The 15803-nt window shown below is 46.1% G+C and overlaps 1 protein-coding gene across 7 annotated transcripts in view; it reads left to right on the forward strand.

Moving 5' to 3' along the window:
- LOC105018940 (laminin subunit alpha-3) overlaps positions 1 to 15803 on the forward strand; it is a 74621-nt gene that overhangs the window by 42532 nt on the left and 16286 nt on the right. For 6 of the 7 annotated variants that reach the window (XM_010884765.4, XM_020045373.3, XM_020045375.3 and 3 more), the window contains 24 exons: positions 109 to 206; positions 1390 to 1588; positions 1855 to 1984; positions 3973 to 4112; positions 4591 to 4703; positions 5445 to 5656; positions 5743 to 5947; positions 6069 to 6213; positions 6419 to 6559; positions 6888 to 7049; positions 7251 to 7352; positions 7471 to 7554; positions 7703 to 7933; positions 10987 to 11100; positions 11862 to 11980; positions 12128 to 12309; positions 12459 to 12512; positions 12631 to 12782; positions 13281 to 13391; positions 13484 to 13595; positions 13746 to 13907; positions 14066 to 14262; positions 14447 to 14563; positions 15061 to 15215. In XM_010884765.4, the coding sequence (XP_010883067.2) occupies positions 109 to 206; positions 1390 to 1588; positions 1855 to 1984; positions 3973 to 4112; positions 4591 to 4703; positions 5445 to 5656; positions 5743 to 5947; positions 6069 to 6213; positions 6419 to 6559; positions 6888 to 7049; positions 7251 to 7352; positions 7471 to 7554; positions 7703 to 7933; positions 10987 to 11100; positions 11862 to 11980; positions 12128 to 12309; positions 12459 to 12512; positions 12631 to 12782; positions 13281 to 13391; positions 13484 to 13595; positions 13746 to 13907; positions 14066 to 14262; positions 14447 to 14563; positions 15061 to 15215 (3437 nt within the window). The remainder of the gene's footprint in view (positions 1 to 108; positions 207 to 1389; positions 1589 to 1854; positions 1985 to 3972; positions 4113 to 4590; positions 4704 to 5444; positions 5657 to 5742; positions 5948 to 6068; positions 6214 to 6418; positions 6560 to 6887; positions 7050 to 7250; positions 7353 to 7470; positions 7555 to 7702; positions 7934 to 10986; positions 11101 to 11861; positions 11981 to 12127; positions 12310 to 12458; positions 12513 to 12630; positions 12783 to 13280; positions 13392 to 13483; positions 13596 to 13745; positions 13908 to 14065; positions 14263 to 14446; positions 14564 to 15060; positions 15216 to 15803) is intronic. The other variant, XM_020045372.3, reaches the window with a different exon arrangement.

The raw sequence follows: 15803 nt of genomic DNA on the forward strand, positions 1-15803 counted from the left end.
TAATGTGCATATGACTCTAGCACATTCCGTACAGATGTGGAAAAGCTTGCTTATATTAAAATGTAATTATCTTACCTGTCAAAATTTTTTTGTTCTGTTCCCCTCCAGTACAAAGTGTATGCAGTGCCTTTAAATGAATTCTCCATGGAGTACGTAGAACCCAAAGTGCTTTGCATTTCTGTGAACGGACGCTTTACTGAGGACAGGTAAGTCGTTGGACATTGTATTTCCTTGCAGTTCAGAAGGCCAGGAGACTTTCTTTTGCATTGTGAAAAGAGGTGATGCTTCTCTATTGTTTTGGAGATACCTATCTCTGCATCTGTTTTCCAGGTGTGACTTTCCCCAAGCAGAGGCCATGTTATTTATCTAAGGCTGTCTGATCTCTGGGCCAACGCTTCCTATGTATCCAATACTCCTGGGTTCAACTAGCACTTGTTTCCTTTGAAATACTTCAATCCAACTAGGCTGGATTGAGTTTGCCTGACTGGAACCTACAGAATAGTCCCAAACTGTAATCTAATCTCAAAATATTTGAATGAAAACAAAATCCTATTTAAACCCAGGTCTGACAGTGATCGCTAGAATTTACTAGCATGGTTACTACTACCACCAATGCTGTTTTTTAATGGCTCAATTTTGCACCCCTTTTAATGTAAACTGACTCCTGCCTGGCTCTACTACTGTTGATGTTCATGTCTCTTGGAAAATATACTGTAAAGTAAGGGGAAAATCCTCTTGTCAAGACACTTGAAATACTTGAAAGCTGATGGTATGGTTTATTTACATTACAAAATGAAATTCTTTCATGATATTCTGCTGTTTCATCTAAAACAAATATTGAGGAATAGCTTGAAAAGATCAGACCTGGGAGTACATACTCTGTTATGTAATAATAAGTTTGATAAGGAGTTAAAACAGAGAAAAGGTGCCATTTAACTAAATGGGGCATTTTGGAGTCTAGCTTCAATATCAGCACCAGGAAGAGAAAAAGAAAGAGAGGGTGCAGGGAATTACAGTGTGTGTGTGTGTGTGTGTGTAATTCAGGAGTTCCTATATGTTGATGAGGGAGATTTTCATTGTTGTAGCATATCAAATTAAAGCTACTTAAGTTTTCACAGGTTACAACCTATAACTGGCCACTGACCCTGCTAATAGCCAGTCACATTGTTTCCAGTAAGTCTTGGCAAACACATCAAAAGCACTCAAAGACTGCATCTTTAATGGGCCGTGGTCAGAACTAGTGAACTATTTAGCGAACTGAGCGTTTAAGAGGCAGATTTGCTTTAACCTTCACTTCATCCAACTTTCACCTTCTCTGATCTGTTGCTTTCTTTTTTTGTGTGTCTCTTTCTGTGTTCCTTCCGTCCCCCATTGATTCCCCCCGTTCAGTCAGTACTGTATTCCAAGCCAGTACGACAGGCCGTCCTCAGCGCTGGTCTTGGATGCCGCTCGGGACGGTCGCCTCTCCTCCCCACGGGTGGTTCCGGAGCAGCAGGAGATTGACAACTGGAGGAGGAGAAGACAGTTGGGGACTGGGGGCCCTTACCTAGGAGCCCAGAGTGAAGGGGTACTACTCAAATCTCCCCAGGTACTTGCATGGAGCTGGGCTCTCAGTGCTGCGGCTGCCTGGAGTGAGACCCTGCATGGAGATGAGCCCCTCGGCACTCAGCTTCACTAACAGCGTTGGCAGCAAATGCTCTATAAGGCTGCTGTACGAGCACGATGCTCGTGAGACAGAGCCTGTGCAGTGAACAGGCGTCAATGTACAGTCTACTGTACTCTCATCTCCTCTGTTGTCTCGTTTCTGTGGTGTTCACAGTGTGATGTGTTCTGTCTGTTACTCCGTTACCCTAGACTGATATCAGCTTCAGCGCTCGGGTGCCGGAACCGGGCAGGTACGCGTTCGTAGTCCAGTACTGCCAGCCTGAACACAGCAGCTTCCCCGTGGAGGTGCGGGTAGATGGGGGCGGACACATCTGGGAGGGTGAGTTTGCCTTGGACAGTATGGTGAATATTAAGGACGGAGGTTGTTCTGTTTAGGGTCGGTGGGCTGGTCTGCCTTAATGAAGCTGGATGCATGGTTATCCTGGCTGTTTCTGCTTCGCCTTTCCGAAGTGGATAGGAGAGCATTTCAATGCAGATGTGTGGAAAAGAGACGTAATATTGCTAAATATGTCAAATTAAAATTGCATGCAAAAAAAAAAAAGGTTTCTGTTATTTTTCCTTTATCTAGCGGAAAGGCATTTTCAGCAGAATCGAGTGATTCAGTTTGAATGATTCATTTAATTAATCGCTATATTTTTTTGTACATACTGTAGGTGTTAGATGGTAAATCAAGAAGTGGTTCATTGTTTTCTGCTTCGAGTCATGCGGTAGTGCAGAATCTAGGGATTTGTTCAAATTCCTCAATTATTTGGACCTAATATTTTTATGTCAACACAATAAAACAAGGAAGTGTGGTGACAATCCTTGACAGGGGATCAGCTGGGTGGGAGCCAGCACTAGCTGAGTCGAAATAAGACCTAGGTGGAGCAAATAATAAATAATAATATGACATTAATATAAATAACGTTTATGGGGGGATTTGCTACTTTGTCGAGGATTCAGCTAGAATCACTTTATTGCCTTGCTACTGTGTAATGAACTTAATGAATTGTATGCACAGTAAGCACATAAGATCATGGTTATTGTTAAAAGACTAAATGAAATTCAGTAACACCCAATCACTTCTTAACAGTGCGCAGCATTCTCATGTGTTGTATGTTTTATGAGTCAAGTATATTTTGTTTAGAGGGAAGGTAGGAGGAAGACAAACTAGAGGTAGGTCTGAAATCTCTTCTTCCACAGCACTTCATTGGCCTTGAATAATTAGAAAACTTCTCAAGCTCTGCTATATAAAACTTTACTTGATAATACTTTAGTATACTTTGCTCAAGGAATAAATGTGAGAATCCATTTTATTGAATATGAGTAACTTGCTCTTCTGGTGTATTATTGTCTGGGAGGTCCTATCTATACTGTGTTTGGGGGGGGGGTTCAAGAGGTCTCTGGAGCTTTGTGTGATTCCCTCCTAATAGCAGATTGAGCCTATGAGTTGCGCCCATATGACAGGGTGATCAAAAGCTTCAGCCACACCTATGACAGGTTGATGGGGAAGGATTACCGTGTAGCACAACTAATGTCTTCTCCCCTGCCCCTCCGCCTCCCCTTTCTTTTTCTGCTACCTTCTGCTCCTGCTCACCTGCCTAAATCACTCCTCTCGCCCCTCCCCCTTCCACTCCTTGCCTCTCTCTCTTCCTGAAACACTGCTCTTCCTCCCAATTTACCTATTTTCTCTCTACCCACCCCACCCTATCTACTCCTGCCCGGCCCAATGTCTACTCCTGTGCTATATCCACTCGTCCCCTGCCCTAAACCCACTCATCCCCTGCCCTATATCCACTCGTCCCCTGCCCTATATCCACTCATCCGCTGCCCTATATCCACTCGTCCCCTGTCCTATATCCACTCATCCCCTGCTCTATATCCACTCATCCCCTGCCCTATATCCACTCGTCTCCTGCCCTATATCCATTCGACCCCTGCCCTAAACCCACTCTTCCCCTGTCCTATATCCACTCGTCCCCTGTCCTATATCCACTCGTCCCCTGTTCTATATCCACTCGTCTCCTGCCCTATATCCACTCGTCCCCTGTCCTATATCCACTATTCCCCTGTCCTATATCCACTATTCCCCTGTCCTATATCTACTCCTTCCCTGCCCTGTGTCGACTTGTCCCCTGCTCTATATCCACTATTCCCCTGTCCTATATCCACTATTCCCCTGTCCTATATCTACTCCTTCCCTGCCCTATGTCGACTCATCCCCTGCTCTATTTTTACTCCTCCCCTAACCTATATCTATTCCTCCCCTATCCTACATCTACTCCTCCTTCCCCTCTGCTCCACCACCTCCTCTCTCTCTCCTCCCAGGCTATGTGAACGCATCTCTCTGCCTAAGGGTGTCTTGCTGTAGGGAGGTGGTTGTCGCTGAGAGTCGCATCTCCCTGGACCTCCGGAAGCGTGATGTGGTCATCTCCCTTAAGGTTCCACCCGGAAAGACTCTCACTCTGGTCAGTTGGGTCAATGCGACCCGCTCCGTCAGCCTCTTTCAATAAGCCTGCTTATGATCATCATTGCCCACAGTGTGAGGAGCAGAATTGTCCCGCGATGCATATAATATCAGGAGCCAAGAATCTCCACCTTATTTCACTGAATTAGACCTGCTATGTTTGTTTGGTGTGGCTCTTATTCCTACAAGTTAACAGTGCAGGGCATGTACTCTACCTGGCAACTGCTCGCTCTTTTAGAGCTATGCACTTAGGAGAATACCCCCACTACTGTAATGTCCCACTGCAGGAGAGATCAACCACTAATAAGCAGTGAACACTGGAAGGACTAGTGTTTCTTTTTGTCAATTTTGTAATTGTTAACTCTGCCAAATTTCTTAAGCTAGGATAAGTATCAAAGAGGAGGTTTTGAGAGAGATTAGCCTAGGGTGTTGTTGTTTGGTTTTGATAAGGTTTGTTATGTTTTGTTCCGCTTCTTCAGGATTATATCTTGGTGGTTGCTAGTGATCGTTACACCCCTGATCTCCTGAATGAGAAGCCACTAGATAAATCATCCGATTTCATCAGGCAGTGCGGAGGCCATGGCTTTATAGAGTGAGTATTCATTTTACTGTCCGTGTCCTGTCCGGTTTCTCAACACTTATTCCTAGAACCACGCAGGGCTCTGTGGAAAAGAATCAAAAGCTTTCCTCTGGGATTTAATGATGACATAGATATAGGATTAAGATCATATCATGTTTATGCGTTTGCTTCCTACACTAATAGTAATCGCTGTTACCAACGTAGCCTTTTTAGTCATTTGTTCTGGACAGATTCTTCACTTTAACGGAAGAATCTGTTGCAACAGGATGTCATTCACGGTATATAGCAATCTGCAGCTTTTCCTGTTTTTGCTTGTCATCACTCAGTTCAGATACCAGACACCGCGATGGCTGTGCCTAACTACACATATATATATATATATATATATATATACATATATAAATATATATATACATATATATATATATATATATATATATATATATATAATATAGAGGAAACATGTCTTATTTGTTTATTCATTGTATTTTTATGCACCATAAAAGAAAATACACATGAAATTTACTTTGAGAATCCCTCCTACAACTCTTTTCATAGTGTATTGCAGATAGACCGCCCTCTAGTGGATACGGTGTCAAATTCAAAATAATGAAACCGTCTCGAATTTTCCAGTCATTAGCAAGCTGTTACAGCAAGCATTAAATTACACATTGTCATAACCAGTGACCTTTCAGTCGGTTTATAAGGTACAAACTCACAGAATGTCCACTTGTACCTTCTCTCTTCTCAAAGCCCCGTAACATCCTCCCAGTTCTGCCGAGACTCTGCCCGCTCTCTGGTGGCGGCCTACAACGACGGGGCCCTGCCCTGCTCCTGTGACCCGTCGGGCTCCACGGGCCCCGGCTGCGACCCTGCCGGGGGCCAGTGTCCCTGTAGGCCCTATGTCATTGGCCGCCAGTGCTCCCGCTGCGCCACGGGATATTACGGCTTTCCCTACTGCAGACGTAAGTGGATTCCGGTTCCTCGATTGTCACGGGGACGCAGCGCTGTCCCACTCCTGACGTCTCTCTGTGTGTACCCCCCCCCCCAGCGTGTGAATGTGGCCAGCGGCTGTGCGACGAGGTGACGGGCAAGTGCATCTGCCCGCCTCAGACGGTGAAGCCGGCCTGCCGCGTGTGTGAGACCCAGACGTTCAGCTACCACCCTCTGGTGGGCTGTGAGGGCTGCGACTGCTCCCCGACCGGAGTCAGGGCCAACGCGGGGATGGACTGCGACCGCCAAACCGGACAGTGCACGTCAGTAGAGCAGATTCATACCGGCTTTGACCTGTTCTTTCCTCGTTTTTTTTAAACTTTCGTAAGCGCTGCCGCTAGTGGAGTATCATGTGTGTGTGTGTGTGTGTGTGTGTGTGTGAAGGTGTAAGCCCAGGATCGGAGGACGGCAATGTGACCGCTGTGCTGCAGGGTTCTACAGGTTCCCTGAGTGTGTCCGGTGTGACTGCAACCAGGCGGGGGTCACGGCCGATGTGTGTCACCCAGACACAGGACAGTGCCTCTGCAGGGTAACTCATAAATACACTGCATGCCTTTTAACAATGAACAATGAGATGTGGATCATCTACCCTAAATGTGCAAAACACTGTGCTGTGTGGAATCCTTGCGTCTTTAACAGTATTTCAAGGAGGCCAGGTCAAGTTGGATAACGTAATATGTGTCTGCTGAGAAAAGAAAGGAACGGTGTTTAGCGTTTTGTTGTCCCTGTTGCAGAGAAACGTGCAGGGTGTCCGTTGTGATGCCTGTAAAGACGGCTCCTTCCACTTAAACCCCTCCAACCCCACCGGCTGCACTCGTTGCTTCTGCTTCGGAGCCACCGACCAGTGCCAGAGTTCCACCAAACGCAGGGGCAAGGTGTGTGTGTGTGTATGCCTGTGTGTGTGTACAATTTATCTGCATTTTCCTTGAAACCTTAATTCTGTATGTAGGAATTTGATTTAGAAATATGGACTAACTTGTAGTTGTACTGTACCTGTTGAAACACGGTCATAACCTTATCTCGCTAAATGATCAGCGTTGCTTCCCCTCGAAGGATGGATCTACCCGCATATTTGCCCCACCTGCGGAACACAACCCCATTGCACTTAATGACACACAGAATGTTTTCTTTTCATACACACTTAATGCCATTTCACCAACATGTAGGCCTCTAATACACATTACAATCCTCTTCCTTTATTAGTTTGTGGACATGCGCGGTTGGCGCCTGGTTAGGGCTGACCAGGATGAGGTGGCGTCGGTGCTGAATCCTTCCAGTAACACGCTGGTAGCAGACGTACAGGAGCTGCCTGACACTACTCAGCTCCTCCACTGGGTGGCGCCACCATCCTACCTGGGAGACCGGGTGTGTAGCAAAGAGGCCATGTATATTCAAAATATTCATGTGATATTTTAGCAATTTCTTATGACGTTAGGCAGAAGATTTTACTTATCGTGTGTCATATGATCTGTATCGGAGGGGCGGAGGCTTTCCTTTCCAGTCCCTCTGGTTCGGACCCAGACCCTGTGTATTTTTTTAAATCTCAACTCTCTTTATCGGGCCCAGGTGTCATCTTATGGAGGCTACCTGACCTACCAGGCCAAGACCTTTGGGATTCCCAGCGAAGGGATGTTGCTGTTGGACCGTAGACCAGACATCCTGCTTAGTGTGTGTACATTATGACATCATATGACAACATCTCCTCTGTTAGTGAATTAGTCAGTCGTAAGTCATGTTGACTTCCTGTTGTGCGTAACCCAGGGTTGTTTCTCTGTGCTGTCCTCAGAGCCGGGACATGACCTTGGTCCACACGGCTCCGCAGACCCCAGATCCAGACAGACTCTACCAGGGCAGAGTCCAGCTAGTGGAGGTAGAGGGAAACAGAGTGTCATATCTAGAAGGTGGTCAGGCTGTGGTCAAGAGTCCTTAATCTACCTGTTGTCGGCGACACCTTTAAGCCCTCAGGATGTTTAGCCTTCTGACCAATCCCTGACTAACCCCATGTGTTTGTTACGTAGGGGAAGTGGCGTCACGCCGGCACTAACCGTCCAGTGTCCAGGGGGGATCTGATGATGGTCCTGGCTGAGCTGGAGGATCTGAGGGTGCGGGCTCTCTACTTTACCCAGAGCCAGAGACTCAGCCTCGGGGAGGTGGGCCTGGAGGAGGCCACGGACTTGGGGGCCGGGGGGCCTGCCAGTACTGTGGAGAAGTGTGACTGTCCACCTCTCTATGAAGGAAACTCCTGCCAGGTGAGACCCAGAAGGGACTGGCTGGTTCCTCAGGTAGATTTATAGGGTGAGGGTTATTACATAAGCCTAAAATGTGGTGAATGATTTTAAAAGAGTAACAGGGCCTTGTTTGCAATGCCAGTGTTGTGGGTTCGATTCTAACTGGGGACCAATACTACCATAATCCACTCTATAGAACAGAGGTGCAGAAAGCAAACGTTGCTACATACATACTGTTATAACCAGTCAGGTTGTTTTACAATGTTTGTTGTAAAACAAAAAAACTAGACAGCTTCCTGCCAATAAGCAGTAACTTTGATTAATCACTTGGTATTTTAAATTTTGAAGGTTTTGGCTATCATTTTTATTGCTTTGTTACTTTAGGCTGCATGTGTTCCCGTGCTTGAATTAATCAGTGTTTAGTCTTGGGCAAAGTTCCATTTTGAGAAATTTTGCTAATCTTTTCAGTTCTTTTTTTACAGATTCAGCTTTCTAATACTATACAGCACTCCCAACATATTACCGGTTGGTTGGGAATTTTAAAATGTTTCATTTTTAATGGACACATTTTGGAGACTCTGACAGGATATTAGATATATACATTTGAATATCATTTGTTTTTTATAAAATGCACCTTTCTAGGGTTAGTGTTTATGCAGAATGACTGTGGGAGCTGAGAGGTAAAGTCTAGGGGCTAAGGGAAAGGGGCTAAGGGCTGGGAGCTAGGGGCTAAGGGTTGGGGGCTAGGGGCTATGGGGCTAGGGACTAAGGACTGGGAGCTAATGGCTGGGGTTGATTTGAGATTGTGAAAAGGAGAAGGGAGAGTAAGTTAAAGACAAATGGTTTAGAAGCTAATAGAGAGAAAGAAGTGGAAGATAAGAAGGTCTGAGAGGGAGAGGTGTCAACTGACAGATGTAGTCATTTTGGGGAAGGGAACTCCCCTCCTCTCGTGTCATGACACGCCCGAAACAATGGTGCCATGCCCAGCCGGGTGAGTGAGGTCACTAGCAAGTAGGGGGGAAATAAATCCACTCACCAAAGAGCCAGTGGTTCAAACAAGCCCTTGTGGAATGTCCCAGAAAAATACCCCCTGTGAGTGTTCCAAACCCAGTAGCCCAAGGGAATGGATAAGATGCATATTTGTTCAGGCATGATATTAAAGATAAACTACGTCTGTAAACCACTCCACGTTGGCATGGAAACAGCAGTTATAATAAAATACAACCAAAAAGTACAACAAGAACTTTTCCTGAATTCTTCTCTGAGGTTTTTAGTGCGTGGGTGGTTCTTCGACTCCTATTTCGAAAATGTTGGGTGAATTTAAGTCTTTTCAGTGTTTATCCGCCAGTTATGGGACCTGGATCTCTTGTAAGTCGTAAGTTAATTACTGAAATGAGACCCTAAGGTCCTGATTACTTTTGAGTAGATTTGTATTTGACTTGTTTTCCACACGTCGCTGTTCCCAGAGGCTGATTATGATCTACCTGTGTGGGTTTTTGTAGATGTGGGACGAACACACATCCCCTGGTCAGGTGTGTTCTGAGGAAATGCATAATATGTAACCTCCGGCGCTAGAAAAAGGAGAGGCGCCCTGACACATAGACAGTCGGGCGTGGCATCTAGCAACCTGGGACGACGTTACTCACCGTTCCACTCCAGACTGTACACACACACACACACACAGACGCACCCAAATGTCTCTTAGGTGTGTGCATGATTAAGGTCTGAGTTCTGCTTCGCCACTGTCTGGAGATTTCTGACTGTAAATCAGAGGACCACGGAATCACACTTGCAGGCTGACACATGTTCACACATACCCTGTGTGTGCACCTACGCAACAGCACACGCCACCAGAAACACACTCAGTCAGTCTTTCACCTGGTGCCGCACCCTAGAAACTGGCTGTGTTTGGATGCATGGAGTTATTTACATTCTTACGTCTTCCATTTCAAACCTTTGCGTGCGTATGTGAGGCCGAGTTCTCGGTGGCAGCAGATAACAAAATAAGTGTTTTGGTCCGCGCGCGGGTGTGTGCGAGTGTGTGCGCGTGTGAGGGGGGCTTACTCTCTGCGTGCGTGTTTGCGTGCGTGGCATGTGCATCTGTGCGCGTGTGCTTGTGCACGTCCCTCTACTGCTGTGACTGCAGCTCTGACTCAGGTACTGTAGGTGAGTGGAGAAGGGGCGTGCCCTCTGCTTGTGGGAGTGTGTGTGTGTTTAAGAGGCTGAAGCAGGTCAGAGCAGGGAGTTATTTCAGATCCAGCGTGACGACTGTTGGACACACGTGTACACAGAACCAGGACAGGCATGCTTCTACAGACCTTCATATGGGGAACCTTGCTGGGACTATGTAGCGCGGGGCACAGACCCTTTGTTGAAAGGGAGGGGAACCGCTATTCTCGCAACAATGACAGATGGATACAGAGGATCCACCATTCTTCAATACAGGACCAGGGAACCCAAAGAGTCCAATATCCTTCAATACAGGACCAGGGAACCCAAAGAGTCCAATATCCTTCAATACAGGACCAGGGAACCCAAAGAGTCCAATATCCTTCAAAACAGGACCAGGGAACCCAAAGAGTCCAATATCCTTCGATACAGGACCAGGGAACCCAAAGAGTCCAATATCCTTCCGTGTTTGACAGAGGACAGACTGTTCAGTATCCGTCTTTGGGTGACCAAGATGCCAGTTCTCAGATCCAGGTAAAACTGGCTTTGAAGCCGAGGTTGGAAATATGCGGTGGATGATTTGCTACTTGTGGTAGACCTAATGGATATCAGCTGACCTTCAGACCGTTACGTTATGCATCACAGTGTGGCTTTTGAGTGTCAGTGGTGTGTCTCGGATGAATACGCGCTAGTCTTGTGTTCAGCATGGTGCTGGTGACATACATCACTCAGCCTGGGACATGGGTGATTACTCTCCGTTGCCGGGCAGGTTGGCTGAAGTAAACCCATCCTGCTCAAATCCCTTCCAAGACCGCCACTTTGACATTTAACCCTTCTAGGAATTGAGCGTGTCTGTATCCGGATATTTGATGCATTTATCTGACGTGCCTGTTTGTCTGTTCCAGAAATGTGCTCCCGGATACTACAGAGAAAGCAGCGGGGCCTCCTCGGGTCGCTGTGTACCCTGCTCCTGCAACGGCCTGGCCAGCCAGTGTGACCAGAGGACCGGGAAGTGCCTGGTAAGAACATTCACACACACAAACACACAGCGGTTCTGAATACTGTCATTAAGAACCTGCTATCGCAGCACAAAACATTTAGAGATAACCCCCAGTGAAGGTGATGGTAAACCACTTGTGAGACAAAGTCCACCCATGTGACTCTGCCAGCGTAAGGGGAAGGCACAGGCCAGCCCTCGGTCATTGTCTAGACTTCTGTGGGCACCCAGTTGGCATATCATCCTAGCCAGTTGCCCTCATACCGTGTTGTTCTGCGCCATGGCAGGCCAACTGAAACCTCACATGTTCAACATATGTTCTTGAGAGAGCAACGAACAGTACCATTGTAAAGCCTTGTACTGTCAGGTTTATAAATGTTTTGGCCTTGACTGCTATAGCACATACCATGACTAATAGTACTTTGTGCAACTGTTTGTCCTGAAATGATGCGATTTGACACCAAGAAATGGGCAATTGCGAAGAAAATTGGCCTGACAGAAGCAGCTTTCTTAACAAAACAACGTATACTTTAATCAAACAATTTTTACCTATAATCAAAGTCACCTTGTGAGGGGACTTTACCTGTAACAAGCTATTGGATGTTGAGGGTCTGCCTTAAGGGATCTGAATACTTCCAGAAAGGCATTCTACTAACAGGGCACAAAACTACTCAGGGATCCTAACTGTCTAAACAGATACCAAAGTCAACATTATGACAGACTGTGGCTTTTGTGAATATACTCTTACAGTGGTAATCAAGTTCCTATTCTCTCTGTGTACAGAACTGCCAGTACAACACTGCTGGAGACAGGTGTGAACGCTGCAAGGAGGGTTATTATGGAGACGCCGCCAAGAGGTCATGCCGTATTTGCCCCTGCCCCTATAAGTTTCCATCTAACAGGTGAGTGCCGCATCACCAAGGGGCCAATCAGAGGCCGGGTCGACCATAGGTAGATGCTCTTCCGGTGTTTCCGCTCCATACACTCCTGTGGGCCCAGGACCCATCAGTAGAACACACAGTTCATTTTCTTTTATCATTCCACTGTAGTTTTGCTGTAGGCTGCAGTGAGGTTGTCGGGGGGGTCAGGTGTGATTGCCGAACAGGCTACGCCGGACAAAGGTGTGAACAGTGTGCCCCGGGATACTACGGTGAGCCAATGGAAGCCGGAGGAAGCTGTCGGCCTTGTGAATGTAGAGGCAACCGGAATAGCTGTGACTCCAGGACCGGGGGTGAGTGTGAATACCTTACTGTCATTCAAAAAACCAGGCCCTTTGCGTCTTTGGGTAGCCTAACCCTGTTGATAGATTTCCTTCCTGTGGGCTTTTGTGGTTGCTTGTTTTTGTGCCTGTGACAAATTCATATATGGATCTTTCCGCAGTGTGTAAAAATTCTTTGGAGCCCGGGGACACTGATACAAATGAGCCGTGTCAAGGTGAGTACCCAGCCTCTCTGACGGTGGGAAGATCCAATGGGAAACAGCACCGCGAATATGGGGTGGGGCTTCCTCATCATTGGAAGGTGCTGATCCCATTTGTCTGTGTGGTTCTCAGAGTGCGATAGCTGCGCGCAGACCTTACTGAATGATCTAGAGCATCTGGATGAAGAGCTGCAGAGGATTAAGACTCTGCTGGATAATGCCAATTTCTCCACCTCATCTCTGAACCAGCTCAGGGAGCTGGAGATGGCCATCGCAGAGACCAAGGTACTTATAGTAATGTCATATTTGTACTGTATTCTACACAGGCCATACAGATAGTGGGAGAGGACTCCCTAATGAGGATAGATGAATTTCAGTGCACACACACACACACACACACACAAACAAAACACTCACCAAGAAATAAAGACAGAGAGAGAGAGAGAGAGAGAAAGGCAGAGAGAGAGAGAGCAATAAAGGGTGTGTGCTTACTGGAACATTCCAGAGTCCTGCTGATAAAAGATATTTCAGTTTGTCCCCGAGCTGCAAATGAACACATCAGAGACCATACTGCACTCCATGCTGTACTTTTGGTCTAGTCAGGACTCAGCAGCTCATTTAATGTACATTTATAGGAGACCAACTGAAGTTAACTGGTTACTTAACTAGTTACTTGATCCAGAGCTTTCATCAACCTTATGTGTCTCTCTTTCATTCTCTCTCTCATATGTTATCTGATAATAAAAAGCACTAAACAGTAGTCTGTGTGTTTTCTGTCCACAGATCCTGGTGAGCAAGTTCAATTCTACCATAAGTAGTCAGGAGATGGATGTCTCCCAGCTGGAGCTGGACACATCCACTCTGGAAAAGGATATCAACGCACTAAACAAAAAGGTACTGGACCTATTCCTTCTTGCTGTCTTTTCTCCATAAATGTTTGTAATTTGTTTGCTAATATGTGTGTGCATTTCTGTGTTGTCCACCAGGCAAATGATAGGGAAATAGCAGCTGTGAAATTGGTGGAAGACGTGAATAAAACACATAAGAGAGCTGAAGACCTGGACGATGAGGCTAAAAACCTGCTAAAAAGAATCCTGGGTAAACAACCAAGTCCCCTTAGCTAACTCTTGTATTTTTTCTATCTCGGTGTCCTCTTCTGTCTGTTCTCCTGTCCCTTTATGTATATTATCCTAATTTCTTTCTGACCTTCTCCCACCCCCCATTATATCTCAACCTTACTGTGTGCAGACCTGATAGCGAAGCTGAATCAGTCTGGCGATGGTGTGGTGCCCTCAGAGAACCTGGCTAAGATATTAGCTGAGGCAGAGCACATGGTGAAGGAGATGCAAAAGCGGAACTTCAACCCCCAAAAAGACGCAGCAGAAGAAGAGAAAGACGAGGCCCAGAAACGTAAGACTTATGTCTGGTCCACCGTTTCTAGGGCCTCAAAGCTGTTCTTTCAAATTAATAGAAGATCATAAATGTGGTGTTCTGAACTGCTTGGTGTGATGCAGCAACCAAATAAAAATAGTGAGAATGTCAAATTCTGTTCTATTCTATTCTCCTAGTGTTGGACTACATCAAGACCAATGTCACCAATCAGTATGAAAAGAATTATGCAGCAGCCAATAGGACAAAAGGCCTTCTGAACGACTATGAGGCTAAACTGAAAGACCTGGAAGAGGCTCTGAAACAAGCTGAAGAATTGGTGAAGAAAGCCAATACTCAGAATGGTCTCAACGAAAAGGAACTGAAAGACATATTGGTAATAACAAAGCACAATAGCAGACTTTCAACAAGAAATTATATCCTGTACATGCAGGGGTACTAATTTTCTTTAGTCCTTGTTTGTGTGGTTAATTCATGGTTGATATCAGTATTGCATTCACAGTTACATTTCCCTTGACCTCATGTATTCTAAAGCAAGTGAATGATTGTTTGTTGTTCAGAAACGTGTGGAGGACCTGGAGAAAGAGCGTAACAAGGTGAAGGAACAGATAGCCAAGGCAAAAGATCAGCTGAAGGAGACTGAGGGGCTCTTGAGAATGCTGAAGGACAGCAAGACTGTAAGCACAGACACTGCCCATGATAACACAAGCTTTTAAGTATAACATTTATTCACAGCCACTCCACATTCCAGCTCAAAAACAGAATTACATCCAATATACACTATATTACTGATAAATGTATCTACATATGACAGTAGATATCGTAACAATACATCCAATATTCAACAAGTGCCATTTGGATGTTTTATTTGTAGACATTGCTCTAGATTGAACCGGGGTCAAAGCTTGTTAGCCATTCAGATAACGATTAGGGAATTTGTTTGACTTGAATAGAGGTTGAGAGGATGGCATGACTTGGGTCTCTGTTGTGTACACACAACGGGGCATCTGGGATGATTTCACAAGAGTAGAGCGCAACGTCACACACGTATTTGCAACGGGAAACACCATCAATACATTTCTAATTGGACACGTCCACACGTCCACACATCCCCCTTCCCCCTTATCTTCAGTTTGGTGCCAAATGAATGTGATCTGGTTTGTCTCCGCTCCAGGAATATGAACAGCTTGCTGCTCAATTGGACGGGGCCAGGATTAACCTCACGGTCAAGGTCAACACCCTCTCTCAGGCTTCTGCCAAGGAGGACCTTGTGAAGCGGGCAGAGGAACATGCTAAGATGCTGAGCGAACTGGCCATGGAACTTGAAGAGTGAGTTCTGTACTGTGGGGACGTGTCCTCAAAGGCCAGGGTTGGTCCTAGGATGTAGGGACGTGTCCTCTAAGGCCAGGGTTGGTCCTAGGATGTAGGGACATGTCCTCAAAGGCCAGGGTTGGTCCTAGGATGTAGGGACGTGTCCTCTAAGGCCAGGGTTGGTCCTAGGATGTAGGGACGTGTCCTCTAAGGCCAGGGTTGGTCCTAGGATGTAGGGACGTGTCCTCTAAGGCCAGGGTTGGTCCTAGGATGTAGGGACGTGTCCTCTAAGGCCAGGGTTGGTCCTGGGATGTAGGGACGTGTCCTCTAAGGCCAGGGTTGGTCCTAGGATGTGGGGACGTGTTCTCTTAGGCCAGGGTTGGTCCTGGGATGTAGGGACATGTTCTCTTAGGCCAGGGTTCGTCCTGGGTTATGAAGACATGCCAGCTTCTGCTAGTTGCACATCTCAAGTTCAATATTTCTTTTGTCTATTTTATGTTAAATTAAAGTTGACTGCATGTACAAAAGTGATGTATTTAACAACTAATGTTCATTTTCTTAATCTGAGCTGTGAGTCAGTTTAAAATTGTTTGTGACTGATTGTTT

This window comes from Esox lucius, chromosome 3 (assembly GCF_011004845.1).
Source record: "Esox lucius isolate fEsoLuc1 chromosome 3, fEsoLuc1.pri, whole genome shotgun sequence".
NCBI lineage: Eukaryota > Metazoa > Chordata > Actinopteri > Esociformes > Esocidae > Esox > Esox lucius.